At 35.7% G+C, this 19664-nt stretch overlaps 1 protein-coding gene across 18 annotated transcripts in view; it reads left to right on the top strand.

Annotated features, from left to right (window-relative positions):
- EVI5 (ecotropic viral integration site 5) overlaps positions 1–19664 on the top strand; it is a 75264-nt gene that overhangs the window by 16416 nt on the left and 39184 nt on the right. For 11 of the 18 annotated variants that reach the window (XM_084528319.1, XM_084528304.1, XM_084528311.1 and 8 more), the window contains 11 exons: positions 1911–2135; positions 3119–3193; positions 3758–3883; positions 4669–4812; positions 5877–5966; positions 6074–6171; positions 7186–7246; positions 9107–9160; positions 11446–11478; positions 11989–12150; positions 18072–18206. In XM_084528319.1, the coding sequence (XP_084384445.1) occupies positions 1911–2135; positions 3119–3193; positions 3758–3883; positions 4669–4812; positions 5877–5966; positions 6074–6171; positions 7186–7246; positions 9107–9160; positions 11446–11478; positions 11989–12150; positions 18072–18206 (1203 nt within the window). Of the gene's footprint in view, positions 1–1132; positions 1249–1910; positions 2136–3118; positions 3194–3757; positions 3884–4668; positions 4813–5876; positions 5967–6073; positions 6172–7185; positions 7247–9106; positions 9161–11445; positions 11479–11988; positions 12151–18071; positions 18207–19664 lie in introns of those variants that run through there. The other 7 variants (XM_084528312.1, XM_084528313.1, XM_084528314.1 and 4 more) reach the window with 7 other exon arrangements.

The raw sequence follows: 19664 nt of genomic DNA, 5'->3' as shown, positions 1-19664 counted from the left end.
TAATGAGTTTTTCACTGCTTGTTAAATAATTCTCAGGTGTGTTTTTGTTTTTGTGTTTGTCAAAAGTCAACCTAAGCTTTGTTATCCTGAAATTAAAATGGAATATGGGAACATCCATACCCTTTTCAGGATGGTACTAGTAGGTATGATTTTTAGCAGCATAGCCATCTCTTTGTCTTGACTATGAAACCTAGTCTGAAGTTATTAGATACCTAGCAAGTTCTTGAAGCTTTAGGCATAGGTGTATATGCCTTCTTGTGTATGTGGTAAGTTCTGTTTGTGTGTCTTCGTTCTGCTTTGGAGCACCCTTCCTGTTTATGGGGAGATTCTAAAAGAAGACACAAGAAGTCCTGCATTACAGTATGCATAATACTATGTAAAATACCATAATCTTATTGATATTTAATAGGTGTGTTTTCCTGCAGTTCCTCTAGGAATGATGAAGGTACTGACCCTGTTATTTTTGTCAAGCAGGTGCATTGTATCTTAAGGCAACGGATCACTTGTTAATGCTTTGTTTTTATTTTTATCCTTTCTGAGTCATTAGATGACTCATCTGCAATCTGATAGTGTGTTGTTGACATAATAGCTAGAGACAGATGTGGAAAGCTGATGTGTTAGGCTTGTCTTGGAGATGTAGGAAATAATATAGGGTGTCACAGTTGTGTCATGCACTGGACAAATAGTTGAAGTGACATTACTAGGATGGTTCTGACAATGGCTGGGTATCTTGTGGATGTTAGAAAGCTGAGGTCAGTGATGTAAAGCTCCTGTGTCAAAGTTTAAGTAATTCAAAGCAGGACTGTCCCTTAAAGTATCACTGTTAAATTAGCTAATCTTTCTGGCTTGGTATCTTCCTACTTGGACAAGTAGGAAAAATACTTGGATAAATAGGAAAAGGAGGATGCTTTGCACAATAGAAGATGACTGGCTTCAGAATAAATACTAGTAAGCAAAATAAACTATCATGTAGGAGACAGCATACGTGATAATAGTTCTTAAGGTTTAAAACAAGAAAGGAACCTTCTTGTCTTAAAGAGGGGGTCTTCTAGGTCAGATTGATCCTAGTTGCAGAAAGTACTACTAAGTCTGTAAACTTCCTGACTCATACTTTTTTCATCAATTTTTTCAGATCAAGCAACAAGACTACTTCCTACTTGTGCTTTCTGAAAAGACAAGTACCAAACTTGGAATCTGGTTCTCAGATCTATTTATCTGGGAAGGTTTGAGTTGTATGATACGTAGCTGGTGATTTTTCTTGTTTTTGTTTTTTAGGAATGTAAAGTTAGTTCAGTAGATGTGAACCTAATGTCTTCTTGGTAAAGTGTCAGAAAATAAATACTTTCTTAAAACAAAAAAGAACTTGGAAATACTGGCACACCAGTGAAATTAGATGCATCTGTCAAGTGTGTCAAATAACTTCCAATAGTAGCATTGTGCTATTTTATTCTGATTGGCTATGTTGTGGTTAGTTCCACTTTATTGTTTACTTGTATTTGGAATTATTTTTTACCAGTAATTTATTGTATCTTAAACTACAAATATAATTAAGGGTGTTGTCTTCATTAGTATTTTGTGAAAAATAATTATTAAATTCTGGGTAAGGGGGTTCTTTTTAAAAAATGTATATATTTTTTTAATATTCAGGTTTTTGAAGAAGCTTATGGGGTAGGGGAAGAACTAATTTTATTAGCTAATTTAGCCACTTAAAATGATGTGACTCACTGTAGTTAGCTGCCAGTAACCTATCAGGCTGCAACAGAGGTTTACATTTCATGAAATATGTGATTGATTTGTGACATGTTGTGAACATATTCTTGTGAGAAAACTAATTCCTTGAAATGTTATGCTCTTCAGGCTTACGCTTATTTTCAGGAAATAGTAATTTTGTATCCTTCTTTATGCTTTAGGAGCTTGTTCGAAAAGGGATACCTCATCATTTCAGAGCAATTGTTTGGCAATTGTTATGCAGTGCTCAAAGCATGCCAATAAAGGATCAGTATTCAGAGCTTTTGAAGATGACATCTCCATGCGAGAAACTAATAAGAAGGGATATTGCTAGAACATACCCTGAACATGACTTTTTTAAAGAGAAAGACAGTCTTGGACAGGAGGTTTTGTTTAATGTAATGAAGGTAAGACAGTATTTCAGTCCTTGAAAATAATTTAACATGAATGTGTGTAGAAGTTTGGAAATAATTTGCATTGTAGTAACTGAACTTGCATCAGTTGCATGTGTTCTAGTTTTTTAAACTAGTTCTGCTTACCAAATTATATTCCAGTTTCAAAGATAGCTTTGAAATGTTTCTATAGTCAATGATTTTATAAGAGATTTAAAACGTTTGCCTACTAAACATACATTAAAACAATCACAGGGTTACTGCTGAGATTATAATGGAGTAAAATATACTGTGAAGCAAGGTAAACAGTGTTGACAGTGAGAACACTGTAAATCAGAACTAGCACTCAGTTTAAGTGTTTCTGAACCTGTATGTTGTACCAGAAAATGGCAGATGCAGGCTAATGTGCAGCACCTAGTACCTAAGCACAAAATGAGAACACAATCCTAAAATTAAGTTGTCGTTGTATTGCCTTCATTGTAGCAGAACTTAAATTTTGAAAGACTTTTTTCCATAGCAGTTTTTACAGAAGAGTTAACAGGTTTCTAAATCATAGTAACTTCTATAATTCCAAGATGAAAGTGCAGTATGCGTGGAAACCAATACGTTTCTTCCATCTGTGAATAAAACTTCAGATTTTTTTCTGAAAGGTAGTGTTTCTTTGTCATGTCTCCTGTAGAAGTGGTAATGCTATGCAGTTTGTATGCCAGTCCTCTCTTACCTTTTTACACTCGGCAAATTAATGTAGCTGGAAAGTGCAAGCTTTTTCTAGGTGTGCTTTAGTTTGTGCTTTCAAGGCCATCTGAGAGAAAAGTTCATATTCCTTCACAGCTGCAAGTAGCAACTAAATATTTGACCAAAACTTCTGAATAGAATGTCTGTCCTCTCTGGGATTAAGAGAGTAAGACCAAGTTATTAGCAAAATGATAGCACGAGCTATTTCATTCCACTAATAATGAGACTTTAATTGTTCAGAGTCTTAAAACTTTATTTTGTAGGCTTATTCTTTGGTGGATCGTGAAGTTGGATACTGTCAAGGAAGTGCTTTTATAGTTGGATTACTGCTTATGCAGGTAAACATGGTGTTAAAATGTGAACATTTAAAATCCCAGCTAAAATGCATCATTGTGGTAGTTTGAGGTTTTTTAGATTAAAAAAAAATAATTCTGTTACAATGCAGTTGTCAAGGGCTGCCACTTACTCTGCAAATCAAATGAGACTCACTCTCTGTAGTCTTGTCTTTACCAAGAAGATACTATCTTCCTGGGTGAGAGAATACACTTATTTCCCAGAGCTAAGATAGGATTGCAGAGTGTTGTTTAAGATATTAATGAAATTCTTACTTTCATTTCTGTTACATGGAACCTCCTCTAAGGTCAAATTAAACTTGACAAATTTTATAATCCTCAAGTTGCCTTTTGCTTTATAAGCTAGGGTATATTATAAGGAATTTGCAGACCTCTGTTTCAGTTTAGAAATCACTTGATAGGATTCAGTATATACAAAAGGATTATTATAGTAATTAGCTATAAATACCTCTCTTACAGAAAAAAGAGCAAACACAAAACCCTAAACCCTCTCCATCACCCTTACGCTTTTCCTGATTTTTTTACTGTGTTTTGTTTGTTTTAATATAGATGCCAGAAGAAGAGGCATTTTGCGTGTTTGTTAAATTAATGCAAGATTACAGACTACGAGAACTCTTTAAACCAAGCATGGCTGAACTGGGCCTTTGTATGTACCAGTTTGAATGCATGATTCAGGTGTGTACAGAAATCTATTGGACTCCCTTTTCAGTAACTAGTAATAATGGACTTGGAAATCACAGTTAAAGAGCAGGCATGTCTGACTAATAAGCTGTTCTCTGCCAGTAGCTGGTTTCAGGACTTGAGAAGCATATCCACATGGCTATATGATGTACTTTTTTAAAACCAGACAGTCTGCCAAAGTTTAATGTTGAAGCATGAGGATTTGTGGTGCTGTAGTTTAGGCATGTGAATGTTTAATCTTTTTTGGATTTGAGATTCAAAATTCATGTCTTCATAGTCAATTTATAGCCATTTAAAAAAAAAAAAAAAGGCTGACAAAGAAAAAAAAAAAACGCCTTGTTTTGTAATATGGTTCCTAATACGAGGGTGTCACATAGTGAATGATAAGACATGGGGATCTGCCTTATACCCTAGATCTCTCCAGCTCTTTCTGTAGCTTAGCCCATTCTAAGTGTGAGTAGCTTAGCCCATTCTAAGTGTGATTTAAGGATTTAGAAGTTTGTGACTATTAGGATCAGGAAGTTTTCTTGTATTTTGTACTGTGTAGTACAGAAATACTGTAGAGCATTCTATACTGGGACTCTTTGTTTGAACTGTATATTGTTTTCATAATGTTATCTTTTCACATCCATATCAAATAACACTAGTTGTGTGTTTTATATAGCTGTTGCCTGTGCTAAATAAAAGTTAACTTTTTTCTTGTATCTGTCAAAACAATGTGCACAATAAAAACTACTGGCAAAAGCTTAACAGATTTTTTTTCTCATTTTCTTTTGCAGGAGCATCTTCCAGAGCTTTATGTGCACTTTCAGTCTCAGAGTTTTCACACTTCTATGTATGCATCATCATGGTTTCTAACTATATTTCTTACAACTTTTCCACTACCAATTGCAACAAGAATATTTGATATCTTTATGTCTGAGGTAACTACTCAATGCTCACATTCTCCATTTCAATTGTAGATGCTAAAAGCATGTTAGATGCTAAGATGTTATTTGGGTAGCAGTATGAATTCCACTCTGATGGGCAAATCTCAAGTACCCTTGTTTTTCAGGCCTTATGCTTAACAGATTGTTTTGTATGGGAAGATTTTGTGCACATAGCTTCTCAGGGAAGAGCAACTATGTTAAGCATGTTTGGCAACTTTGTATTCTAAGCCTATTGAAGAGCTACTCTATCTGTCAGAAGTTCTGGATGCCATGCAATGGTATCATGCAACAGGGACATCAGTTTTCCAGTATTTTGGGGTAGAAAGGAATTCTGCTTTCAGGCCAAAGTTGAAGTTCTATGGGGATAAGGAGATCAGGAAGAGGGAATGTTGGCAAAACTATTGCACAGAAGTTGACAAGTAGCCAAAGGAATTTATAGAATTAATCACTGGCATTGTTAGTATAACATTGAAAGCATATTTAGAGGTAGAGCTTTGAGTGGTTGTAGTTAGCAGCAAACCAAAGCTTATGATCTGTTTACATCCTTCCTCTGCAATAATAATTTAAGAAAATATTAAGTCAAAAGTGGATCCTTTTAGCTGACACTCTACATATAGTGTCTTGGATGTTCCTGAGTTGGGTGTTCCTATGCATCTTTTTAAATAGTTAATTGTATTGTATGACATGAAATTAAAACATCCTTTTTTGAGAAGTACCTATCTTTTGTTCCTTTTTTCCCCTCTTCTACTAGATGTGTTATACTTTTGATTAAGCTTACATAAAGAACAACTGTCATTCAAGATATTTTTACCTCAGCCCTTGCCTCTCTGAGGAGGATCTGACATCAGGACAAGTAACCTGACTACTTGTCCTTTGTACAAAAAAAGAACTTGAGACCAATTTGTTATTTAGAGATTTTTCAATTTCCCTCTTTCTTGTTTAGGAAACTGGATGAGCTTTCCAATGTTAGTAAATAATAGAATTAAATAATAGAATCATCCTATGCTGTTGATAATGCCATGAATAATTGTTGGTTATTTTTTAACTTCTGTTTTCAGGGTTTAGAGATTGTATTTCGAGTAGGTTTAGCTCTACTTCAGATGAACCAAGCAGAATTACTGCAACTTGACATGGAAGGAATGTTACAGGTAAGTTAAGGTTGATATCATTGTAAGAGATGCCTGAAATGTGTAGTGTGTGTATATTTCTCTGCACCTACTAACTGTATGTAATCTTGTGCTCTGATTGCTTTTAGCACTTTCAAAAGGTCATTCCACATCAGTTTGACAGTGGTCCAGACAAATTAATCCAAGCATCCTACCAAGTCAAATACAATGCAAAAAAGATGAAAAAGTAGGTATAACATTTTGAGAAAAGACTGCTACTGCTTAGGGTTACTGTTTGTTTCTTTAAAGCTAGTTGTTCAGTACTTCACTTTGAATTTTCCATGTTTAAATTTTGGGGGACTTTATTACTGTAAATGGTTAGAATTGAAGTTCTGTTTGCAAGAGAATACTTCTAAAGCAGCTTTTGCTATTTTTTTGAATGTAATAGTTATATCTCATGTAACCTAAAAATCTCATTGAAGAAAGCTGTCGGTTATCGAAAATTATGGAACTTCTGTAAACAGGATTTGAATAGAAAAAAGCAGTGTGGTGTGGGATACATGTGGTTTTGTTTCCTCTTTCTTGTGAGGATGAAGTAGGGAAGAGATTTTAAACTTAAGAACTTAGGCCAGATCGTAATAAGGTTTTTAGTTTACAGACTGTATGTGTACTCAAGACTATTACTGTTTAAAATAAAGGTCATTAAGTTTTGCAACACCATTGATAATTGTAAGATAATCTTGGCTCTGGGTTTGAAATTCTGAGCATGCTGCTACCTTTTTTTTTTTTTTTAAGGTTAGTTGCACGTCTTCACTTTTCTGCCTTCTGTAACAAGCCAGTTTGCATACTTCATGCTTTTCTGGGGTTACATTTGGCAATTCTTCTGTTCTTAATCTGGGCCTTTATTGCAGTATATTGCAGTGCAAGAACAGCTGTCAGATTTGTGCCAGGGTCTTTCAAAATAAATTTGCCAATTCTTCTGTCAGCAGTCTATGATCAGTACTGTGGAGTGAACAGTTGGTGTTCTTTAAAACAGAAGTAGTAACAAAGATTACAGGGAAAATGCTTCCTGTGAAAGCCAATACTTTTCATTTCAAAGATGTCCAATCCAAGTATTCACAGGTGGAATGTATTGGCAACTTTCAAGCAGTTGTCTAAACAGAGGAAATATCAGCCTTTGTGTTCTACTGTTGCTTGTTATCTATTAGACCAATTAATTGTCTAATTTTTCTAATCATCCTTTATGATTTCCAACTTTTAGGTTAGAGAAGGAATACACTACAATAAAAACAAAAGAAATGGAAGAACAAGTTGAAATCAAAGTAAGAACGTCTCAACAAATTTATTTGTGAATCCGCTTTTCTGAGATGTGGGTTGCATGTCTGGTCTGTATATCACAGAATGTTTGGGTTAGAAGGGACTGTAAAGATCATTTATTTCCACCCACCTGCCACGTCAGGGACACCTCCCACTGGTTCAGGTTGCCCAGGGCCCCATCCATCTTGGCCTTGAACACTTCCAGGGATGGGGCATCTACAGCTTCTCTGGGCAACCTGTTCCAGTGCCTCACCACCCTCTCAGTGAAGAATTTCTTCGTAATGTTTTACCTAAATCTACCATCTTTTCAGTTAAAAATTATTACCCCTTGTCCTATCACTACACTCCCGGGTAAGAGTCCTTCCTCAGCTTTCTTGCAGGCCCCTTTAGGGGCCCCATATCGGTACCAGAAGGAAGGACGTGTAGCAGGACATGTAATTGAGGTCCCAAAATGTTTTTCAGCAGTGGAATTGTTCATAATTGTTCATAAAGGGCACTTTCAGTGAAATTGAGACTGCTGGTGGAAAAAATTAAAGAAAAATCATTGGTGGAGACCTGCTGCGCTTAGTTCTCGTTACTTGCTCCTTACTAAAGCTTGATTACAGATGACCTCATTTATCAGAGCTTCATTACATGCTGGCTTGGGTGTAGGTATTCCACACAGGTCTCGAAAACATATGTTGAAGGAGTTCTTATCACAATTCACTTAAGTGGTTTACCTTTGACTTGAGAACTTTTTTTATTATTATTCATTAGACCCAAGGTTAGGTGTCTTCTGTCTGCAGCCACTCTTTCTTACGGAGCTTCTGCAATTGATATAATGTGAGAAGCAGGGAGTGGTGGTGGAAAAACCTATAAGCTCAGCTCTGTTCTGAAAGGTTTATGTTTTCCTAACTGGCCTGCTTCCTGTACTTAATCACAGTATCTTTTTGCTTTTGTGACATAAAGAAATTTTTGGTATCTTTTTTTCCTTTTTCACAGTTAAGTTTTAACTGTGGGTTTCTTTCTTTGTCATAAAATATGGTCAGCTCCATGAGAAAAGGCAGTGGGAGAAGTAATAGACTAGTATGGTATACAGAGCTTGTTAGAGGGAATGAGTTGCAGCCTTCCTTTTTCCTGTCCACTGCTGTTCATTTGGCTTGTGATATCAGTTTTAAAGTTTTTGTAGTTCTTGAGGAAAAATTCAGTGACATGTACCTGGGAGCACAGAAATGTTCCATGCTTTTTTGGACAGTTTATCCTAATAAACAGGTAGCAAAGCAGTTTGCACCATTCTTAACCTCCTTCAGGACCTGCTGGGGTAGCTTCTCAAACCATGATTTACAGGAAATACACTAGTAAAATATGCAGCTCAGTACAATTATTTCTAACTTCTGAGGTATTTGAGGTAAATAACTCTCATTACAAATGAGATAAAATAATTCAAGAAAAAATACATAAACCTTTTCCGTCCAAGGAAAAGGAATGATACCTGTGTAGCATCTCATTTACCTGTCCTAGTTCAAGGAGTATATTTTCATGTCCATTAACCATGAGAACTGTGTCAGTCTCATTTATGAAGAGGTTAAGTCTAATGGTGTGTGGTTAAACCCTTTGGTTCACCTGTACATCTACTGCTTTTACCTATTGCTGACACAGATACTTTCTTGTACCTTTTTCTTATCTTTGCTCTGTCAAGATATTTAAACTCAAGTTTTGAGTTAGTACATGACATAAAGATGTTTCAAAAGGCTGTCTCTACTAATTTTTGTATTGATTATGATTTTCATAGGCAGATATTTTTTCTTAAAGCTAACTTGCTTGGCTTTTATCAGACTTTCCATTTATAACTTGAGAAATACAATTCTGAATTGTTTACATTGCAGAGGTTACGAACTGAGAATAGGCTCCTAAAACAGCGCATTGAAACATTAGAAAAAGTAAGTATGTTACTGACTAGATTTAATGTTATTTATACTTATCAGTGGTAATTGTATTATATGATATGAGAATCTCATACCTATAGCTTTCTATTTCTCCCGCTAATTTATGGTGTATACTAACAGTGCTTAATCAAAAACATGGCAATAACAGAGCAATTAAGGTCAGTGTTTATAAATGTTTATGATGTCTGATTCTTACTTGAAATTGAAGCATGTTTGGCATCCAGGTTTTTGTAGTGCTTTAACAAGAAGCATCTGTTCAGAGTACAGGAGACTGCATGAAATAGTGGAATGCTTGGGTAGAGAAATCTGAATTTCCTAGGTGTTTTATGTAGGAGCTAAATGACAAACTTATTAATGGTCAGAGATGAAAGACTGTCATCACTAACGAATATAGCAGTAAAGGTGCGTTGTTGCAGCATTCACATTCGGTACAGGCAATCTGCCATTAATTAATCTTGCACAGTTTTTGAGTTGTTGCATAAAATTAAGGTACATGGGAGGTGGAAAGAATACCATTTTTAGAACTTCTTACAGGTTTAGTCTGGAATAGAGTTCTGTTAGCCACCTTTAACTGGGTATAATTTTGGAGTATGTATGATAACTGTCCATACATTGTTAATACGCAGCCATTGTTCTGATAGCCTCTCCGTTCTGGTATCTGTTGTGCTTCCTGTGACAGATTGCATCCAAGCTGGTCTGCTCTAGAATGAGAGCGCTCTTACTCATCTGAACTGCAAATAGCAACTATCTTTCAGCAAATTAAATTGAATGCTCTTGAGTTGCAAGGAATTGTTTCTGTTTTACAGGGAAGAAAAGAGCAGACTGAATTTAGAGTGAAATAACTGAAAGATGTCACATCTCAGGTGTTAAATCCACTGTGGTTTCTTGGAGAATCAGTCAATTTATGCTAAATTATAATTAGTTGTGATTTCTGTACTTAATTTGGAAAAGAAAAAATGCATATAATGAGGATATCTTGTGAAATAAAGCTGTAACCAAAAATACAATTTTATATCTTCATTTCAAATACTGAAATCTTGATTAAAAATAACTGAAGAGAGCAAAATTTTAAAAAGTTCAAGACTGTAGTAATTCACATTAGTAGGTTTGTGGCAAACTTAGAATAGTAAATACCTGTTTCATGCCTAATATGCAGAGGTTTGATTTTTTTTTTTTTTTTTTGATTAGGAACTCTGCACTGTCAAGACACTAGCACTTTTGTAAACTATATTTTTAAGGTTTCAGAATTCACCTCCAGACTATTGCAGTCACATTGGAATACTTCAAAATCAAAAAATATCATCTATTAATTATCTTCATCAGAAATTCTTATCAAATCATCTAAGTCAAGGTCATAAAGTGAACAAATATTCAGTTCTGTTGGAAACTTTTGTTTTTTAAAACTTTCATCATCCTAACATACATGATTGAGTTGCAATTTCCTTAGTGTACCATGACAAACAACTTACCGTAAGATGCTACCTTGCTACGTGTAAGTAATAGCTCCTATCAGCCAGTTCAAACTTTGCCCTTGGAATTTTTTTAAGACTAAATAAGTTTTAACCTTATTTATTGAATAGATGCATTCTGTCATAGAAAATGCAAAAATTGAGTATGTACAGAGTGATAGAGAGGAAATGACTTTTATTAAATGTGTATTTCCCTGGTGGCGCAGGTAGTGGGGAATGTAGTGCTTGTCAGCATACGTAAATCTATTTCTTGCAAAACTTTGGCAAGGGAGGAGAATCAATGAACTGCTTAATTGAATTACTGCTAGAGTTTAGTGGAACAAAATAGCAGCTGTCATAGTTGAAGATTTCTACTTGTCTGTCAGTTGCACCATTTAATTTTCCTGCTTCATCTTGACGAAAGCATTAGTTCTGCATGAATGTCTCAGCTCTTAGTGGAGATGCCTTTGTGCTCAGATTATGCCTTCCTTTCTTAATGTGGATGGACCACAGAGCAAGTCTTGCATTCATCTATTAGATAATATCAGATAACTCTTCTTAATTAAGGAAGCAAGCCATTCAGATAAAAGTAACAAGACTCCTGTAAGACCGCCTGGTACAGTCTATTGCAGAAAGGCTGCTTCCTGCAACTTTCAGGCTGAGATGCCTGAATTTTTATGAAGAGTTATTTTTCTTTGTAAAAAGAAGTTGCCTGTATAGGAAATGGGTAGAATTTAGGCATTTTCTTTCTCTACTCACTTTTTTTGTCACTATTATCACTCCTTTGTTTTTTTCTTTTCCTTATTCCTATCTGAATTTTTCATTTTATAGGAAAGTGCTTCCTTGGCAGATAGATTGATACAGGTATAGTCTTCTAGTCTTCTACTATATGACTCCTTTTCTACTCTCAAAACCCAAACTGCTTTAATGCATGCATATTTGCATGCTGTACTCTATCCGTGCTTTGATTTGGAATAAATATATAGCTAATCTCTTGTTTAATATACTAAAAATATAAAAACCCAATACCTGCACGTTATAATATTCTTTCTAAACTAATGTACTTCTGGTACAAATTCTTTTTTCAAATGGATTAAGATCTATTAACACTAAAATTGAATATTGCAAACTTAAATCTGTGCATGTACTACTGAGTAATATTGCATGAAAGGAATTTTACTGAATGCAGGTACACAATTGTGCTTGCTGAAAGGATACAGAAGTTTATTGTAAAGTCCTAAAACAGCTGGTTAGTACTGCCTTGTCCAGAAATTTCTACCAATCCTATGCTGTTTGCAAAAACAATCTGATGAAATGACCAGCTGAGTGTCACAAAGGCAGTCTTTCTTGGATTTGTCCTCAATTGCTTAAAAGAAATTATGTCCTAAGGGACAAGTGACAAGGGCCCAGGAGGCTGAGGAAAACTACCTCATAAAACGGGAGCTGGCCACCATCAAACAGCAGAGTGATGAGGCCATTACTAAACTGGAGCAAGCTGAGAATACCATCAGGGAGCTCCAACACCAGCAGCAATGGGTAAGGAGCTTGGCAGCACATCATCTCATGTTTTTCATTCACTTGTGTTTGTTTTTCCTTGTCGTGAAGTGGTCTCTGTGCTGTCCTTATAAATACTTGTGTATTGTCATTTGCCTTCATAAAAACTACACAAATTGGATATGTGATATTTTGGTCTCTTACTGTGAGATGATGGAATTTATAACCCTACGTAAATGCAAGTTATTAAAAAAAAATTAAAAAGTAAAGCCAAAAACAACACTACCTCTTTGTAGCTCCTAATGCTAAAAATCTGGCAAATTGTGTCGCTCTGAATGCCTAGTTATGAGTTGATAAATGAGAAGCCAGGCAATGGCATTAAGTTGGTCCATTCCATGTTGATGTTTCTTCTGGGTACATGCATTTTTATTTTTTTCTGGCATGGTTAAATTAACTTCTTGCAAAACAAACAGAAAAGTATTATCACTTGGTTTGGAGACAGACTTGCTTAGAAAGTATGGGTTTATGTGAAGATAGGAAAATAACTGCCTGTTAGCAGTCATATATAGTAAGTACTGTGTTTGTATGTACTGAGTGTTCTAGGTTGTATAAAATGCAAGACTTCAGACTGTTACTGTGTAACTGAAATTAACTTTCCCTAAGCTACCTATGCTTGGTATCTGAGAGAGAGAAAAGCAGTTTATGCCGTCTTCACTTGCTGAATAAATTGCATGTTTGCAGTGTTGATGCAAATTGCTTTGCAATTTGGTCATATTGCTTCAAATAAGTGGTATCTACTTGTCTAAAGTCCTGGGTGCTTTTGGTGTATGCAATGCAATTTCATGGAACTACAGCACACTGCAGCTGCTTACCACATCCCTTATGGTCAGTACAGCAGTCTCTTTACATATCGTGCACCAAAACTCTGGAAATACTTGCCCTCTCTCATGGGAGGTAGAGAACAGATTTAGTGTTAGACTGAATGAAATTGTAACTTAAACTATTCCTATAATACTGTATTTATTACCTCTGTTTAATGCAGTTCAGTGTACAAGTGATACAGCTTTTCGAGTAGTTGCAGGGAGTTACAACTGGGCTGTGACTCTGTAATGTGTAATGCTGATTCCTGTTTAATTTCAGCAATTTCTTCTTGAGGAAAAAGCATGAAGAAATTTATGACTGAGAAAGTTGGGGATGTTCTAGTAATGTTTTGCAAAGTTTTAGATAATGTATTTCATTTGCAAGACTACAAAACATGTTTATAGATTGGCTGGAACTTTTAACTGTCTAAATGCAATAGTATGCTTAGAATTACATGATAGTACACTTAGAATATGTTTTTCAAGGCATCCTAGTGACTGTTAACTAACTTTACTCTTCTGCATCTTACAAAAAGACCAAAAGGCCACGTTAAAAATTCATTTTGTGAATTTGGTTTTAAACTTGCTGAATTCCATCTATTAGTTAATTGACAGTTAATATGTTCAAAACTAATGCTTTTAATTATGCTGCAGCATCTTATTAGGTAGCAATGGTAGAGAATCCTGGCAGGTTGACCAGGCATGGGAACTGGTCTTTACCAATGCTACAGATAACTGTGAATTGCAATATTGGCTGGATTTGATCTTTGAGTACAGAAGATCACTGCAGGAGTGGAGAGAAAGCAGTGCAAGGGCAGGCACTTAATTTATTCCCCATTTCCAAACTTGTGTGCTTGGCTTGCAGCCTTGTTTTTTTCCACTTCAGCGTGAGCATGCTTGTAAGAATTGCTTGGTACCGAGACTGTAAAGTCAAGTCATTATAGAGGGATTTTTGCATACGAGCTGATTAATTTTGACATGCAAGTTACTGTAATATAGTTCTGAAAATAGCCTGAATTAACTTAATGTGGTGAAAGTGTTATGGTTTGAGTTAAGTTTCCTAGATTTTGCTGCATTAGTGAAATTTGTAACTGAACTGCTTCCAAGCATGTTAACGGGAGTAACAAGTGTAAGCAGGTCTCTTGCACCTTGGGCACCACCTAGTGGGAAGCCACGAATTCCTTTCCAATTCCGGTGTTTCACCTCAAGCAGAACCTGTTGGTGAATATTCTTGCCACATCCTAATGCCTGTAGCTCTTGGCAATACTCATCGACAGTACTGCCTTATAGCTGTTTTAGGTGTTTTTCCTCCAGTTACTTTAGTTTCATTTATGGTTAGAAAAAATAATTGCATAGTGGGCTTATGGCTACATATTATATAATGCCATAGAATTTCTAAGAAGACTAACATAATCTTAGTAAAAAGCATGTGCGTTTGTATTTAAATATTAAATAAGGTTTCTTATATTTGTTCTGTGAGCTTTGATGGCACAAATTGGACGTCTTAAATGTAAATCTTGAAGGGGCCTACAGAGTGTGTGTGCGTACGCATGTGAAGAAATTCTCCATTACAGCACTTTTTTCTAAGTGTGAATATAGAGATGGGTAGAAAAACATCCTTCTGACATCTGACCCTGGAAGCTCAAATTACATGCAACTTTCTTTTCCTGTGTTGAAGTAATTGTAGGGAGTTTTCAGTTGAACCAGAATGACCTTATTACGGAGTCTGAAGTTTATAGTACCTTGTTTCCTGGCGTAAGGAAGGGAAATTCTGTTGTAGTTCTCTTGGATGATGTGAAAATAATGCTAATGCCCTTCCTAATATTAATTGGTATTGTTAATTTTGGTGCTACTAGTACCAACCTATCTTTGTGGCATGTCCAGTCTTTAAACGAAAAAACTTGTCAAAGGCTTCTAGATGTAGTGGGTAACCAAAAGATTAAGAAGGTGATTTCTTCCTCATAGTGCCAGTGAACCAAGAACTATAGAAAGGAAGCTGTGCCTGACTTCAACAGAATGTAGACCTTGTTCTGAGGTGTGTTAAGAGCGCTGGTGTTTGAGTTAAAGTGAGGGCAGGGAGATTGCTCTAATGTGCTCCTGATAACTGTGCTCTGGAGTGTGGGTGTGCTAGAGTATCAGAGAGGCATTTAGTGTATATAGTTGCATGTAATCTGTTGATGACCATAATAATATTAAGAATGGTTATGACACTAAAATCTCTGAATTTTAATATCTTATGTTTTAAGGAATAATGGAAAAAAAAAAGTCTAGTTTTGTGAAGCCAAGCAAGGATTTCTTTCTTTCAGGAGTAGATGGCTGTAGAACTACATTTTAAAACTACATTTTTAGTACTTTGTATTACAGAGTCATCTCTTCAACACATGCCAAGGAAACGGTGCTTTTGTGATAAAAAGATTGGGATGGTGCTTGGAAAGCTACGTTCATGTTGTTCTGTTACAAACACTGCAGCTTAAGGCAAATACATAAAAGCAATTGTTTTTGCTGCTGAAGATGTCTGTCTTAAAGTAGAAAACTTTGAAGTTGTTTTGACTATAAACTTCTGTTAATTTTAATATGCAAGGATATGGATTTTTAAGAGCTGAAAATCACAACTTTGAACTTCTGCATGTTGTTTTTTTAAATATGTTTTGATCCTGGTTGTACTTCCTTGCCAGGCTCTCAAGACTAGGTTTGAAGGTGTTTTTTTTGTTTTTCTTTTTTTTTGTGGCAGAGTAGATAAATACTCCTAATATATTCCTTAGGTAGGCCAGGTCTAAAGACAGATTTTTAAAAAAGGGTGAGTTGTGCCTGAAACTGGATAAGTAACTTATCTTCTTACACTTTAACATTCTTATGGTACTTGTTATTTGACAATCGGACTTCTTGTAGTCCAAAACTATTTATAGTAAGTGTGTATATATATTGCTCCAAAATCAGATGTATTTAGTTCAGATCTGCTGTTTCCTCTCAGTTTCTTGGAAAGTACGGGAGGATTCTTTGCATTCATTCTTTTTTCATACTCTCTCATAAGGAGAATCTGGAGCAAGAAACTGAGAGTCCATTTAGGTTGCTGTCTGTATCACGTAATGAACTTGTACAAACAGCTAGGGAAGAAGAAAGCTGTTGGTTATCTTCTGCCTCCCCATTTTGCTTCATATGCTACTTATGCTCTCATATCACATGAAGCAATTGTAGAAGTACATCAATGTTGTCTACCGATAGTCTCCTATCATTCAAATCAGTGTTACCTTTGCTACTTGCTGAGGAAAGATAACATGCAGATTGAAAACAGTATGCATTAAATCAGTGTTGTGTAAGGGGAAGTTAAATATCCTATGATCTTTGCATATTGTGTTCCTGCTGTGTTCAACTATACAGCTAAGCAGGATGAACACTTAACTGTTTTAAATGGATAGCCTCAATAATGTTAGACTGCTTGCATATTTGCCTTCTAATGCCTTATATGCATCCCCTCTGTTATAGCTCCCTGTAGATGTATATCCTGTGTGTTTTAAGAAATATAATAAAAATGTAACAGTAAACTTCAGGAGTTAATTTACATGTTGAATCTTGATTAAATGGTTTAGTTGGCACGTAGAAGTATGAAAATAAAACATTTCCATGACCATGTAGTTGTGTGTGGTAAATCCTTATTTTGTCCTGTTAGTCTTTAGTTTGTGTGTTGAAGTTCAGGGAATGTCATACCCTAATAGTAGCATACAGAACTGAAGACTTGTTAACTTTTTTGGCATCTAAAAACAGCTGACAAACCAAGTCATTTGCAAAAACAAAATAGGAATAGTTTTATAAAAGTTCATAGAGTATTAAAGTTGCATTGTTAATTGAGTAAAACTTCGTGTATAATTCAAGTATAGTATTAATTTGTCACAATGTAGCTAAAAGCACCAAAGATGTGTTGAATGACTTCCCTTTCAACTGAATTTTGAGGGTGGCTATGCCTAGACAGTAACTGGGCAGCTATGCTTTGGGGATTTCAACTTTGTTTTCCTAAATCAGGAATGTAAATGGTGATTTAGGATGGCATAGCCTGTCAGGCAGGTCTCACAGTCTGTGATGAATCTCAGGTTACATTTTCTTTCTTGAGTGACTTTAAATATTTTCTAGCTATTGACTGGAGTGAAAAGTGGGAGTTCTGAAATCATGCATCCAATTGAATACAAATGCTTAGTATCTGTTGGAAGAGACAGTTCCACAAAATTATACTTTAGCAAGTGGAAGGATAGCTCTTACTTTAGCTCTGGCTAATCAACAGTCCAAATGGTTAGTGGTAATTAACTTGACTCAGATTGTAGGACTTTTTTTTCCTTATCTCTGAAGTTTGGAAAGACTGACACTTAAGTTCTAAACTGTTGTCTTACTACTGGGGGAATGTTCAGGTGTGCAAAGCTGACTGAGGATCATCTTGGAGGAAGCCCAGTGTTGGAAAAAACTGAATTTGATGTAGCCTAGGCTTCTGCCATTTGTTTAGAAGGGGTTATACTGCTACTTATGTCTGGATTTTTTCTACTTTAATCCACAGGGCTTGCCTTAAAAGAGAACCTCAGAAAGAATATGTTTAGTGTGAGCAATTAGGAGCCAACAGTTGGAGTGGATTAAAGAGGCAAGCCAAAGTGATAGTGCATTGAAGTACATGCATGACTTATTTTACACCCAAGGTTATGGAAGGCTTCTGTTGAATCCAAGTTTAAGTAGGGATCAAGAGTTTCTTGTATTAACCTTGTAAATAATTGATCTTGCCCAAGCCTCTTCTGCATATCACAAAATAGCCACAAATCCTTTTTTAATAACAATGAGAAGGAAGTATTGGTTGTTGCTCATCAGTACTACTAGGGGTCTAAGTCTGGTCCTATGTGTTTGGCTGTGTGTAGGTGCTGTTGTTTGAAAGGAATAGCATTAGGGCTCATACTGTTAGCAGTGAGGATGGATGCGTTAGTAGGCCTGTATAAGGTAAGCAGTTCTGGTGATCTTAAGCTGGTGTTCCTAATATTAAGCATTTGAATCTTTTTCACTCTAATCTGGCACATAAAACCCACTTCAAACTATCTGTGCTTCATACTAAATGTATTTCTGCAAACTTTGTAGCATAAATGCAGTTCACGATACAGTGAAGACTTTGTGCTACAGCTGGAAAAAGAGCTGGTCCAAGCCAGGCTGAGTGAAGCAGAATCCCATTGTGCCCTGAAGGAGATGCAAGATAAAGTTCTAGAGATGGAGAAGGTAAATCAAATCCAGGCTCTCCTGTGTAAAATGCTACAGGAAATAGAATATAAGTCCCTGTAAGTTTGTGTAGTTGTGTTCTATGCTTCTTGTATGTTTTCTTGACTGCAAGATTCTTTTCAAAACTGAAGTTAATATAGCAAAAGAAAACATACAGAAACACCAAAAACAAACACACACACACACACACACACACACACACACAAAACAAAACAAAACAAAAAGGGTCTATGAAGAAAGTTCATTTTCTCCTGTTCCTGAAGCCCACTACCCTGGAAAACAGATTCTGGTGGAGTCTTTATAATTAATGTTAACTGTTTCAAAACTATATCTTGCGATGAGCAGTTGTCTTATGATAGGCTTTGAAGTGACATGAAATCCACAAATAGTTTGGGGATGAGGGAGAAGAAGGAAGAGGTCAGTGATACCTTTTGCAGATGTTAAGTTCTTGAGTCTCTCCCATCTCCTGTTATGGCCAGGGAAAGAATATCTACTGTGCTTAGCATCAAAATCTCTACTTCTTTTTGGGTGACATCTCAGCTTGTAATTTTCTATGCTGAAACTCCAGTTGTACTTAAAACCATCTGTCAAACACTTTTTATTTGAAAAAAACAAAAACAAAAACAAAGAAAACACAAAAACCCCTGCAAATAGAATAGAAGAAATCCAACTGACCTTACATAAAGCTAACTATTTAGATTATAATGCAAATGGTTTCCCCATGGAAGCCCTAAAAAGCTCTGTACTCAAGAATGTGGCCAGAACTTACTGGTTAACTCCACTGGATTGATCTAAGATTTCACTTTTTTATTTACCTAAGGAGCTTGTTCAGGAACCTGACAGGCTAGTAGTGTGGTAGTTTTTACTCTATTGAATGCTTATAAGAATTCATCATCTAAATGATTTTTTTTCAGAGTTCTGTCGGTTCTTAAATTTGTCAGTACTTACAGCCTATGGTTTGAAGCAGATACTAATAAATGGTGTTTGTGTTCATCTTAATATATTTACTTAAGAAAATCCGGCAACTGTGACAGTACTAAGCATCTACAAAAATACTTGATTTTACAGAAAACTACTACTGAAAAGCATAGTAGAAAGTGAAGTACAGTTCAACTTTTGAGTATTTGGTGACCAGTGACTCAATGTAGGCCAACTGTAGGTAGACCGTGTCCTTCTTCCTCTCTGTTTCTTTTACTGACTTTCATTATTATGCTTTCATCACTGTTTTACTTGCCCCACGTGATTCCTGCAGTGTGTTTTGCTGTTTTCTGTTTAGCTTTCTCCAGTCTACCTTTTCTCATGTTATTTGTAAACATCCATGCACTTTCAGCATCTGTAAGAGCTTTCCTTGACTAGTTATTGTTTTAAATATTAATGGTTAGTTCCTTTTGTCAACATACCTTTTCTGCCTTTTGAAAAAGTTATATATATGTATGTATATGTATTTATATATATATG

The sequence above is a fragment of the Aythya ferina genome (genome assembly GCF_964211825.1).
Source record: "Aythya ferina genome assembly, chromosome: 8".
In the NCBI taxonomy this organism is placed as follows: Eukaryota; Metazoa; Chordata; class Aves; order Anseriformes; family Anatidae; genus Aythya; species Aythya ferina.
The sequence above is the reverse complement of the archived record's forward strand: the minus strand, read 5'-3'. Positions and strand labels throughout refer to the sequence as shown.